The 13,590-nt window shown below is 39.5% G+C and overlaps 1 protein-coding gene across 5 annotated transcripts in view; it reads right to left on the bottom strand.

The window, feature by feature from the left end:
• Window positions 1-3,832: 3,832 nt before the first annotated feature.
• CSNK2A1 (casein kinase 2 alpha 1) overlaps window positions 3,833-13,590 on the bottom strand; it is a 55,083-nt gene continuing 45,325 nt past the window's right edge. For all 5 annotated transcript variants that reach the window (XM_061126981.1, XM_061126984.1, XM_061126985.1 and 2 more), the window contains 6 exons: window positions 11,717-11,827; window positions 10,886-10,987; window positions 9,438-9,538; window positions 8,552-8,700; window positions 7,285-7,371; window positions 3,833-5,224 (listed from right to left, as the gene is read on the bottom strand). In XM_061126981.1, the coding sequence (XP_060982964.1) occupies window positions 5,109-5,224; window positions 7,285-7,371; window positions 8,552-8,700; window positions 9,438-9,538; window positions 10,886-10,987; window positions 11,717-11,827 (666 nt within the window). In that variant the 3' untranslated portion in view covers window positions 3,833-5,108. The remainder of the gene's footprint in view (window positions 5,225-7,284; window positions 7,372-8,551; window positions 8,701-9,437; window positions 9,539-10,885; window positions 10,988-11,716; window positions 11,828-13,590) is intronic.

Here is a 13,590-nt window from a genome sequence, read left to right as displayed (position 1 = left end):
ACCAGCAGGGACGTAGGCAAGGACTGAAAAGACGAAATAATTACTCAAACCCAACTCTAATCTCAGGGGAGAAATCTGCTAGTGGGAATGGTGACAGAACTAGGTATTTTTTCAAGAGATATTTATAACACACTTGACAACAGGTGAAACATGATGAAATTTAAAGACTGAGAGGAAATAAAAAATTTTGAAATCTGTCAACCAATCCGCAATGTTCTCTACTATGTTAGGATTACAGTCATTGGCCACACCCTGAAGTTCTAATTTTACCAAGTATATTCCTCTGCCTAAAATAGGCCCACTCTAATAATTTAATCTTCCTGTCTCATGGATAAAATAAGAAAGAGATAATGTCAGAAATTAACATTCAATTAACCTAGGCATTTCAGATACATGATATTATGCAATGGCTCCTTTTATCTAAACCATGTTTCTCAACTCCCAATATTAATAATATATGGATGCACTGAACATTTAAAGAAAACTAGGAATCTGGGATAACAGCATCTCCTGATTTCAACTTTATTTCTTTAAATGAGAAAGAATAAATGGCAATTCAAGTATATAATGTTGTAGAATATACTCATTTGACATCAGTAAGCAACTACGTGGATCATAACAAACTGTGGAAAACTCTTCAAGAGATGGGAATACCAGACCATCTTGCTCGTCTCCTAAGAAACCTGTACGCAGGTCAAGAAGCAACAGTTAGAACTTTATACGGAACAGCTCACTGGTTCAAAATTGAGAAAGGAGTACAAGGCTGTTTATTGTCACCTTGTTTATTTAACTTATGATGCAGAGCACATCATGCAAGATGCCAGGATGGATGAGTTAGTTACAAGCTGGACTCAAGATTGCCAGGAGAAGTATCAACAATCTCAGATATGCAGATGACAACACTTTAATTGCAGAAAGCAAAAAGGAACTATAAAGAGCCTCTTGATGAAGGTGAAAAGCTGGCTCAAAACTTTGGATGGTGATTGCAGCCATGAAATTAGAAGATGCTTGCTTCTTGGCAGGAAAGCTATGACACACCTAGACAGTGTGTTAAAAAACAAAGACATCACTTTGCCGACAAAGGTCCATATAGTCAAGGCTATCATCTTTCCAGTAGTCCTATACAGATGTCATAGCTGGACCATAAAGAAGGCAGAGCACCAACGAATTGATGCTTTCAAATTGTGGTGCTGGAGAAGACTCTTGAGAGAGTCCCCTGGACAGCAAGGAGATCAAACCAGTCAATCCAAAGGAGAATCAATGATGAATACTTGGAAGGACTGATGCTGAAGCTCCACTACTTTGGTCACCTGATGCAAAGAGCCGACACACTGGAAAAGACCCTGATGCTGAGAAAGACTGAGGGCAGAAAAAGGGGGAGACAGAGAGTGAGATGGTTGGATGGCATCACCAATTCAATGGATATGAACTTAGGCAAACTCCAAGAGACGGCAAGGGACACGGAAGCCTAGTGTGCTGCAGTCCATGGGGTCACAGAGTCAGACACGACTTACCAAAACAACAAAAGCCAACTCTGTTTCACTTCTTTTACTGGCCTTTTCATAGTTTCTATTTAAGCTGCCAAATATGTTCCCATAAGCTCACCAGTGGACCTTTCATTCTAGGCCCCAAGACTGCAAATTGCCTCCCACACTGGGAGGTATCTCCAAGACTGATCTTCCACAGGGCTTACTGCCATTAACTAACACTGGTCTTTTCTGCTAACACACTGTCTCTATGGGCCTTTATGCACCAACTCAAACTTTCTAAAATCGGTGTCAGAGCTGAAAAGAAGCTCAGAAGACATCTCATCCAGGCTCCCCCTGACTGAACACACAGAGGTCCCAAGACAGCCACAGGAGAGAGAGGTCATACTTTGAATTACCTGCAAAGTCAGGGCCAAGGACTAATCCTCCATATAAGGGGCCAGGGGAGTTAGGTTTAACAGGTGCCAGACACTTGATATTTACTCTCATTCAATCCCAAAGAAGCAGTGGCTCCATTTTGTGGATGATGAAACAGATCCAGAAGTAACTTGCCAAGTAGCCAAGTATGTAACAAGGGCAGGAATGAAACCAATCCTGTTTAGTAACATCATGCTCTCTTCATTGTATCTCTGTTAAAAACTCCTAGACTTCAGTGCTCCTCCACCAACCTTAATCCATCCCGCATCACATTGCCATCAACCCAGTATTAAATTCAAAGCACATGAGAACTAAGGAATCTATAACACACGGTGTCGGCAGGAGAAGCATACTGCTCAGGCTGCAGGGACATTTCATTTGTTTAAATGTTTTTTATTAAAAAAAAAAAAAAAATTAAAGACCTTCATGGCACAACTTCTTCCCAGCACAATTTATGTTTTCGTTATACCAATTACAATACAATTACAACCGATAAATCATTGAGGTGGGGAGGGGAAACTTATGACTTCAAACTTAAAAGTGGGGGGAGGAGCACTTCAATGTTAAAAGAATACTTAAAAAAAAAAAAACCTTTCAGAGTAACTGCCAACACATCTGAGACTGGCATTCCAAATCCTGCCATCTAATCAATGCAAACAGGTAGTGCTGAGAAATGAAGTGTCCCAATACCAGGTATACAGATGAGGTAATTTACAACAACACAGAAGTTGTTACTCTGTAAACCCTTGTCCCTCCCACCCACCCAATTGGGTCTTTTTTAAATTTTTCATGCTTCTGCAGTAACTCCTTAAGTAGCATTTTTAAAACTTCTATTTCTTTTAAAAGGCTCTTGGGTAGCATTTCAGAGTCCTCTGCATTCACCTTCAGCTTCCTTCAAGGTCTGATGCATGTTAGGAGGTCCAGATATTTGCAGCTTCCCACATCAGCCTCAGCTACACCTAGGTTGTTCTCTGAGCTACAAGGATGTGATGTAAAATCTTGATTTACAACCCTCCTCCCCACCTCAGAAGAAAGAATTTATTAGTCCTGTTCAAATCATAATCCAGTGCAAATGAAATCACAGACTGCATCTCTGGCACATCCGGTGCTTTGAGCTTCTGCACAGATTCAACATGGTAACCCCCTACAGCATTCTAGGGCAAAAAAGGGTCAAGAACAATAAATATCCACTGTATGTGGCCACAAAGAAGAAAATCACCCTGCCACACAGTCAGAATGTTTTCCCTATGGTGGAGAAACATAAAAGAAGGCTTTAGCTTTCTCTAAAGTTTACCATTATATTTACTAAAGCCACCACCTTGATAAAGTTACTAGAGCCAAGATGGGTTACAAAGTTAGATAAGTTCATTAAATTCAACTCCTCAAACAATTATGTTTACCTCTGCTGCCCGGGTGAGAAAAATTTGTAAATCTATAAAGGTAGGAGAATGGGGAACTAAGACTTCAGGTCTTAAAATATGTTGGAAGAATTTTTCCTAGTCCCCACAAGCAGCTACTGTAATGGAATAACAGGAGATAATACAGAGCTGATGGTTTTGCTATTGTGCTTAAAAAACTAGGCTTCCTCAGTGAAGCACCTGATAAACTTAGGTGGTTGGATTACAGTGGAAAATCCACTTTACACACACACAAACACACAAAAACTGGCGACTTTTCCCATCCCCAATCCCTGCACTGCTGAGACACAAAATGATTTTATGGCAAAGGATCCTTAATCCCCAGAGACGCTTTGGCTTGTGGTGCTTTTTTAAGGCCTCTCTGCCCTGCCCGGTACCATGGGTTGAACAAGGGGTGTATAAAAATGGGGGCCTTGGGAAGCCTCCATGGTACAGGGCTGCAGGCCCTTCAGATGTGAACGTGAGACACCCACCCAGCGAGACCTTTACACAGGGAACTTAAATCTAACCTTGATAAATAAAACCAAACGTTTATTTACACCAAAGAATTCCAACACTGGATCTTTCACATATGAAGGACAAAGTATTATATATATACACACAGCAAGGGGTGGCAGGGCTGTAACAAGAGAGTTTAGTTTTCCCACAATTACAGGTCTACCATTTCAGTTTCACTGGAGATAGTGGCTCTGCTCCTACCACTCAGATACATTTATAAACCTGAGGGGCAGGTCTTCTCATTGGATGACATATGAGGGAAGGGGAAGGTAGGAGGAAATGAAGGTAGAAAGCTGAAAATAAACTTCAGTGGCCACATCTCTCATTAGCTCTTAAAGAGTTGCTAGCATGAAACCTACATAGACAATGTTTTTTTTCCTTTTGTAAAAAGCAATAAGTTATGCCCAATAACTAACTGAATTCAAAAGGGCCAAGTCAAAGAAAACTGAAAAAGATTTTACCTTCCCCCTCCTACCAGCTATAGAGCATGTTGGGAGATGAAAGGGCAAGACAACCAAGGTAAGGAGTCTGGGAGGGATGGTATTAAAGTTTTAAACTAAACAAACTAAATTATAAATGAGCTGGATTTAGGTTAGGTCAATAAGACATGATTCAAACTGCAAGGAAGTTTTCAGGACCTGTCTGCACTTTGGGTAGATTTTCAGCATCTCAATGTAACTAAGACATATTTCCACTAGATTCACCAGGATAACCCCACTGAAGCACTTTTAGAGTAAAGGGATGTAAGTGACTAGCAGTGCACTGCTTTTATAGGTTGGGTCCTCCCTTCCTCCTTCCTTCCCACCTCCCTTGAAGAAGCTACATTTCTGTAATCTCTGGAGAAGAGTGTGAAGTACAACCCCCCCAGAGTGTGGGATGGTAGGGGAGCAATGGTGAGCATGGGAAGAAATCTCCACCCAAACACAGCAGCTGGAACTGAGGCTGGTTTATCTTTGATCTTTAGTGACGAGAAACTGAATTTGGAAGGGGAGAAAAAAAATTTGTCCGTGAAATAGTCCACCTGCAGATAATTTTTCAGGGAATCCCCTGAGTTATGAAAAGTTCGAGTTAAAAAAAAAAAAAAAGAAAAAGGAAGAAAAAAAGAAAAAAAAGAAAATCAGCCTATTATAATTTTTTTTTTATGACTGAACTACTATAAATCCACAAGCAACGGTTCAGACACGGTGCTTCTGAAGTATTTCACCCCTCCCCGCCAGGCGCAAGCTGCATCAAGGGAGAGAGTGGACTCCCCAACCTCTGCTCAGGCATCAGGAGACAGAAGGGGCCATTACTGCTGAGCGCCGGCGGCAGCTGGAACAGGCATCCCAAGGGGGTTGGCAGCAGCAATCACTGGTGAGCCTGCCAGAGGTCCAAGGGGTGAAGGGGTTGGCACTGAAGAAATCCCTGAAAGAAAACAGCTGACAGTGAGCTAGAAGCACCAACCACAGAACTCTTAAGTCACCAGTTTTTCAAAGCACCTATCTCAAAAGTGACACAATAAATACTCTCTTTATTGAATGCCTCGCCTTAATTTTTACAAATTAATTTCAAATTAAATCCTCACAAATTAAAATTTAAGTTCCAACAAATTTAGAAGACAGAGAAGGAAATCTAAGTTTGGAGAGTTTGAGCAGTTTGTCCAAGGTGCAAAGCTAAGTAGCAGGTATGTATGCCTGGACTCCAACCCAAGACTGTCTAAGATAACACAGTCCAACCAAACCTTCTGCTCTGTAACCTGTACTAACATGACAGTCACTAGCCACATGTGACTACTGAGCATTTGCAATGTGTAACTAAACTAAGCAACTGATTTTACAATTGTATTTGACTTCAGCGAATTTAAATAGCCACATGTGGCTAGTCACCACAAACTGAACAGCAGAAGGCTAGAGTCAAAGTTCATGTGCTCGTGGCCACCGTGCCCAGAGTCAGCCGGTGCAGAGAGGATCATTTCTCATCTCTAAGTTAAAATAGTGTTTTAGGATTTATTTCCACTTACTTTCTTGATCATATTACCTGTTACATTGCCCTCAGTCAGCTAGTTCTTTAAATTTTCAAAATAGTATATATATATTTTCTGAATATGTAATATGGTTACATGACTCAAGTAACTGCAAAGAGGATACAGTGAGAATTCTCCCTTATCCTATAACTTGGCCAACTTACAGCACTATTTTTGGGAGTGTATCCTTCCAGAAATATTTTATGGATATACTTGAATTTTATAAAAATATGCATATAAGAATCACATATAAGAACTTGATTCTATGTTTTTGCCCATTCCTAGTCTTAAGCATGGTTCTGCATCTTGCTTCTTTTCACCTCACATTACTATCTTTGAGTTGAAGCTACAAAAGAACACAAAACACTTGTTCTTTTCTCAGAGTATATAGTACTCTGCTGAAAGGATGCCCCATAATTCATCTTATCAATTCCTTATTCTACAAGGAGCTGTTTTTAATGTTCTCTGATTACAAATATGGCTAAAATGAGTAACCTTGGGTATGTATCATTTTGTACACTTGCATGATACCCAGAGGTTGAACTCTAGAAGGCAGCTAGTTCTTAAAAAAAAAAAAAAGAAAGAAATTGAGACAACAGCAATTTTTTGAGGGTGTTGGAATAGGTGCTCTCACAAGAGTATCCATGTGGGTGCTGCCCATGTATATAATTCTTAGGGGACAGGCCTATGATTTCTTTTGGGTAACTGTGGTTTCTTCTCGGTAAAAACTCACTCTAAATCATAATGACTCAACAACAACAACAATAAAAAGTAATTGCACACAAACCATTGTAATTTACTAGGCACTCTGTAGCTACTCTGGAAAAAAGAACCATTCTTATACACATGTGTACCCATGTACAAACCCATCTCTACTCTCCCTCATTTTCTTATGTGATGCGGACAACATCACCTACTGCCACTCTAACCTGTGAGATGAAAGGATCTCTTTTCATTCTTTTTTTTTTTTCCCCTCTTTTCATTCTTAATGGCTTGTTGAGACTGTCAAGTCCCAAACAATTTTTGTGATTCTGGCCTCAAAGAGACTGTTGATACTCTAACTCAGCGATGCCCAATCTTTCTGGCACCAGGAACTGATTTCACAGAAGCTAATTTTTCCAAGGACTGGGGTTGTGGGGAATGGTTTCTGGATGATTCAAACACATTACATTTATTGTGTGCTTTATTTCTAATCTAATGCCACTGCTGATCTGACAGGAGGTACTGTTCTGTGGCCCAGAGGTTGGGGGACACTAGCTCTAACTACTAAGGGATAAGAGGTTTCAAAAGCATCCTGAAATCTGGTGGAGAGAGCCACACAAGTCAGTATGTTAATAAGGTAATCATTATAAAGGAGAGCCATAGAAATCAGGCCACAAAGAAGGAGCAAAATTAAGAATGACAATTGACTTCTATATATACATTTAACAAAAAAAAAAAGAAATTTACCAATGACACTGACCTGACATCATATTGGCGCTGCTGACAGGCGTACTGCCCCCTGGCATGCTAGATGAGCCCATTCGAGCCTGGTCCTTCACAACAGTGTCTAGAAAAAGAGACAAAAATGTTAGGTTCTGTTATGCTTGAAGAACTGAACTAATGGTCTAGGGTCTTATAGCAGCCATCCTGATTCTTTACATTTTATTTAGACTCTTTATTATTCCCCTAATAAAAGAATTGAGGTGTCAACTACCTTCACTATGAAATCAACAAGTAATATAAAATAGAACTATTTTTGCTTAAAACTGTAACAAAGGCCAACTGTTAAAACTAAATGGTAGGAAAATGAAGTAATCATAGTAGAGCTAATTTCTAAAAAAAAAAAGTATTTACTTTTGGACATGCTGCATGGCATGTGGGATCTTAGTTCCCCAACCAAGGATTGAACTTGTGCCCCCCTGTGGTGGAAGCACAGAGTCTTAACCACTGGGAAGTCCCAGTAGAGCTAATTTAAGGCAAAAACAATCCTGTTATAGTTTAACGAGACAATACAACCTACCCTACCTATCAGTATTATGAGAATGAATGAGTTTTGCTGCAGTTGGTCAAGCATGGTGCCAAATGGGCCAAAACTACAGGTCTGATCAAGTTACTGCTATGACCACAGACTTCACTCTCCATCTCGATCAGCCTGTCAGTCAGCTTCAAGTACAGGAGACTGAGCAAGAATATAATTGATTCACTAAAACACCATCCCACCACTCCCCAAGGAATAACCTGACACTGAAGCTAACATCACAGTGAGGATGCAGTGGAGTTAGCTAAGTGGCATTTTCACTCAAGACAGCAGAGTTAGCTATATTCACAAACCTAGATCAAGGTGTTCATATAATTAGATTTTCAAGCCTCTCTGACTCTCTCCAATGAATGATTAATAGGACAGACATAGGGCCGTATGTTCTAATCCAACCACTCCAAACTAGCCACGAGAACTGTTGCCCACACAATAAGAAAAGAAGTTTATTTAGGGATGACATGTGTCAGGTATTCTGTTAGACAAGAATCCCCTCAACAATTCTGCAAGACAACTGCCATCACTATCCACACTGAAGAGACCAAGGCTCACTGTGGGTGAAGTAACTTTGCAGCAAGCTAAGTAAGGGAGGCTGGGATTCCAATTGTGTTCTAGGGGTCCAGAGCTTTCTTCACAGCATGTATTCTCCCTTGCTCTGTACAGTCTGCTGGGCAGGCCTGCAAGGCTCTGTGGACTGAACAGCTGGACTCACAGAAATAGGGGTGCTCCATGGCCTCTCTTGCAGTGAGCCGTGACTGGTGGTCATATCGCAGCAGCTTGTCCAGGAAATCCAAGGCCTCAGGACTGACAAGGTGCTGGTTTTCACTGTGGACAAAGCGTTCCCATCGCTTACGGGAATGTCTGCAGAGCCAAAAAGGAGAATGAGAAGTGGACCCAGAGGGAGAGAAGCCCAACATTTCAATCCTACATTTTCCTTAGTGGCTAGCATTCCAGCCAATCACAAAGAGAGGTCAAAACTTAAGACCTAACTGGAGAGACTGGAAATGGCAGTGTTGCAGAAAAGAGAAATCTGGGTCCCCACAATTTTATGAAACACAATTCAGGTTATAGAAGGCTGGGCTGGTTGGCCTCCTCCCCACCCCCACCCATATTCCTGGCATCTCTACCACTTGGCCTCCAAAAGCCTTTGTAACAAGAAAGCCTACCTCTTCCCGTTAAGTGGTGAGTGAATTAGGATTGGGTCTAGTCACTACTTTTAGAGTCTATTGTCTGTAAATCAGTTTGAAACATGCACTTTCTATGATTATTTCTTTCTCTTAGAGGGGTTTTTGTCATCTACAGAAGCAAGATAAATCTAAATTTTGATTTCTGACTCAACTACAACCCTTCTATTAGACTCTACAAGGTCAGGGATCCTCTGCCTACAACCTCCACACTCAGACTCCTGTTAGTGAATCTGGGAAAATGGCCATTCAATCCAAAGCTTTCATCACAGACTTGCCTATGCAGCATCCTGTAGCAGTGGACCACAGACACTTTGCAGGCAAACAGAACATTAACTATTTTGGGAATCCAAAGTATCATTTTACATCTAAAGTGCTTATGGCACAGATGCATAATTTTGTTTTATGACTTACCTGCCCAAGATATCGTTGAAACGTGGATCTAATTCAATGTTGTATTTGTCAATATAGTCATATAAATCTTCTGTCCCCAGAACCTTGGCTATCCTCACCAACTAGGATTGAAAGAAGACAAAACCCACACCAAAAGCACATTACATGATTAAATCAACAATTAACCATGATCGAGTTAACAGAATGGGACCATCATGGCTACAGGTATGAATGCTACACCCATTTACTTCAAATTTCCTTGCATAGCATGAATGGATTTCCACACAACATTCACATTGTTGGATGTGAACATATCCAACAATGTGAACATATCAAAAAGAAAAAACAAACTATTTTATAACCTGGTTCCTTCACTCTGGTGAAGTCTCATCCCTCCCCCCTGACCCCAACAACCTAGCTGAAGATGTTACTTCCTTTGGAAAGTTCTACATACACTTCTTCAGACCACTCACTCCCATTATAACCGCCTTTGTGTATCTTATCTACACTTTCACTGACATTTATAACTATAACTTATTTTCTTATACATTTGGTTCTCTTACTAGGTAAGACTGTGAAAAACCTTTTGCCGGACAGGGGGCTATTTTTTTCTATATTCCTCACACCTGTGTGGCACCTAACAAGAAGCTGCTGATTTTAACTGAATTCACCCAATATTCTTCAACTCATATGAAGAGTAGTCATCTTCATATGAATTGTAATATGTAAGTCACAGGTAAGTATGACTTCATAAAGTCATATTTACGTAACATTCTTGGAATGATAAAATTGCAGAAATGGAGATTACAACATAGTAGCGTGAAGGCCGGGGGGAAGCTGGTGTGACTACAAAAGGGCAAATAAAGGATTCTTGAGGTGACAGGGATGTTCTGGTATTCTGGTTGTATTGATATTAATATCCTGGTTGTGATCCTGTACATAGTCGGCAAAAAGTTCTATTTGGGGGAAACTGGGTAAAAGATATACTATATCTCTCTGTATTAATTACGGTAACTTTACGTGAATTTGCTTCCCTGGTGGCTCAGCTGGTAAAGAATCCGCCTACAATGTGGAAGACCTGGGTTGGGAAGATTCCCTGGAGAAGGGAAAGGCTACCTGCTCCAGTATTCTGGCCTGGAGAATTCTATGGTCCAGGCAGTCACAAAGAGTCAGATACAAATCAGTGACTTTCACTTTCACATCAATTTACATTATCTCAAATTAAATCACTGTGCTCAAGCAAAGCAACAGTACCTCCCACAAGACCCTGGAATCATTAAGTGAACAAGCCATTAACTGAAAACTATTTTGGAGTTTTACACTCAGAGATTCTAATTTATTAATAGCTCTCAGGTAGGGGTTAGGCATTTGTATTCTAGCAAGATTCATTGCAGTTTCTAAGGAGTAAGCAGATCTGGCCATTGTGAGGGTACATCAATAACTTTCCCAATAGGAACAACATATATTACCTGATCATAATTGTCATGTCCATGGAAAAATGGCTCCTTCCGGAAGATCATACTTGCCAGCATACAACCCAAGCTCCACATATCCAAACTATAATCGTACATCTGCATTAAAGAAAATGTTGTCATCACACGTCAAATGACAAGATGAATCTTGTCACTTCAAATAAAAAGCTCTTTTTTAAAAATAGAAAAACAAACAAATCCCACTCCATTAACTTTAAGGTCCAAATATCAGTATCTTTATATATTTCTTTTCAGTCTTTTCTTCTTTGCATTTCCACTTATACTTCCTAACCCTCTCCTTTGAAACCTGTACCTACTATTTTGAATTACTTTCTTCACTTACATAAGAATACCCAATTGTTAGCTTATGGAAACCTTTTAATATGTACCATTATTTTATAGCATGACTGTTTCAGAATTTAATCTTTAGTGTACCCTATAGTAGAATAGTGTTTTTCACCATTATAAATAATGCTGTAAAAAATATTTTTATGTATAAAATGCTCTTTGAATTCAGGGCTATACCAGAAAAGAAATTTCTAGGACAGAGCCTGAACTTTCAATTCTAAAAGAAGCTCTGGAATTTCTGATTACAAGTGTCTTTCTTTTCAGTTAGGATCAAATGCAGATTTATATTCTACTGACACTGTGACAATACACACAAAAGTTGTGGTAGATGAACTGAAGAGATTCATATTTTACACTCCTATAAAAGGGACAGTCATGGATGTGCAAAAATGGCCCATTCAAAATGCAAAAGAACATTTTTAAAAAATCACATGCAAAACAAACATAGGACAAAAATTTTATCTGCCCTTCTCTTCTCACCTGATAGTCTACAAGTAGCTCAGGACCTTTGAAATATCGGGAAGCAACTCGGACATTATATTCTTGGCCAGGATGGTAAAACTCAGCCAAACCCCAGTCTATTAGCCGTAGCTGAAGGGAAAAAAAAGATAATAAATAAGTGTGTCTTTTAAGATACCCCCACAGTGCCATTAGAGTACTCTTTTTTTTTTTTTTTGGCCACATTGTGTGGCCTGTGGGATTTTTAGTTCCCCGACCAGGGATTGAACCTGGGCCCTTGGCAGTTAAGAATTCCCAAAACTACTCTTTTTTAACATACAATTATTTTGTGTTTCTGCAAATTTCAACTACTCCTCTGACTAAAATGTCTCTACTATTCAATCTAGACTCCTGTTCTGGTGAACATCTCTTCTGAGTTAACTCCTTTAGCGAAATCTTTTCTAATTATGTAAACAGAAGCAACTACTGTCTTTGAATTGCCTCACCCACCAATCTCAGATAAATTTCTTTAATAGAACCTACAACTCTTTACTGAATATTTGCTTTCTACTTTTTTAAAAAATATGGACTGTAAGATCCTTGAGGGTAGGGACTGTTTTATTCACCTTTGCTAATTTTTAGAATTCAACATAATGCTCAGTACACAGGAGAAAAATAAAAATACAGCTCTTACCAAAACAGTATTGGGTTGGTCAAAAAGTTCCTTCGGTTTTTAAGTAAAAATAAAAGACACATTTTTCATTTTCACCAAGATCTTTATTGAACAACGTATTACCGTTTTGTTCTACTACATCCTGCCATTTTCCAGGCAATTTCACAATTCCATTTTCCCAACACTTTCTGAGTAAAGAACTGTTCCAGGTGCCTTTACAGTCTTACAGGAAACTGAAGTTTTTTCCACTAAGATAATTTCATAAAGACCAAAATAAACAGACATCCGAAGGTACAATGTCTGGTGAATATGGCAGATGAATCAGAACTTCCCAGCCAAGGTGCTAAACAGTTTTTGCCTGGCCATCAAAGAAACATGCGGTCTTGTGTCATCCTGGTGGAGGATTATGCATTTTCTGTTGACCAATTCTGGAGCGCTGCTTTCAGTTGGTCCAACTGGGAGCTGCACTTGTTGGGATTAATCGTTTAGTTTTCCAGAAGGAACTCATTATAGAGGACTCTCTTTCAACCCCACCACATAGACAACATCACCTGCTTTGGATGAAGATCAGCTTTTGGTGTGGTTGATGGGTGGTTCATTTCGCTTGTCCCAAGATCTCTTCCATTCCACATTACCGTACAGTATCCACTTTCATCATCCGTCACAATTTGTTTTAAAAATGAACAATTTTGTTACGTTTAAGTATAGAGAATCACATGCGGAAATACGGTCAAGAAGGGTTTTTTACACTTAACTTATGTAGAACCCAAACATCAAAGTGGTTAACATAACCAAGCTGGTGCAAAGGATTTTCAACGCTTGATCTGGATATTTTGAGTATGTTGACTATCTCTTGCGTGGTATGTAACATTGATTTTTTTCAATCAATGTCTCGATTTGATCGCTATCAACTTCAATTGGTCTACCTGACCAAACAGCATCATCCAGCGGGAAGTCTCCAGTACAAAAGTTTGCAAACCACTTCTGACACAATCAGTCACAGTACCTTCTCCACACACTGCACCAATCTTTTTTTTGCATTTCAGTTGCGTTTTCACCTCTCTTGAAACAATAAAACATAATATGCTGAAAATGTTGCTTTTTTTCTTCCATCTTCAACATTAAAATGGCTTCACAAAAATTCACCAATTTGGCTAAGTTTTTAAAAAATGCACACTGATAACAATATAATCCAACACAATTATTTCTAATGAAGTTAAAGACAACTAAGTGCTACTAGAGT

Source organism: Dama dama, chromosome 23, assembly GCF_033118175.1.
Source record: "Dama dama isolate Ldn47 chromosome 23, ASM3311817v1, whole genome shotgun sequence".
In the NCBI taxonomy this organism is placed as follows: domain Eukaryota; kingdom Metazoa; phylum Chordata; class Mammalia; order Artiodactyla; family Cervidae; genus Dama; species Dama dama.
Note: the sequence above shows the minus strand (reverse complement) of the source record. Positions and strands in the feature narration are given on the sequence as shown.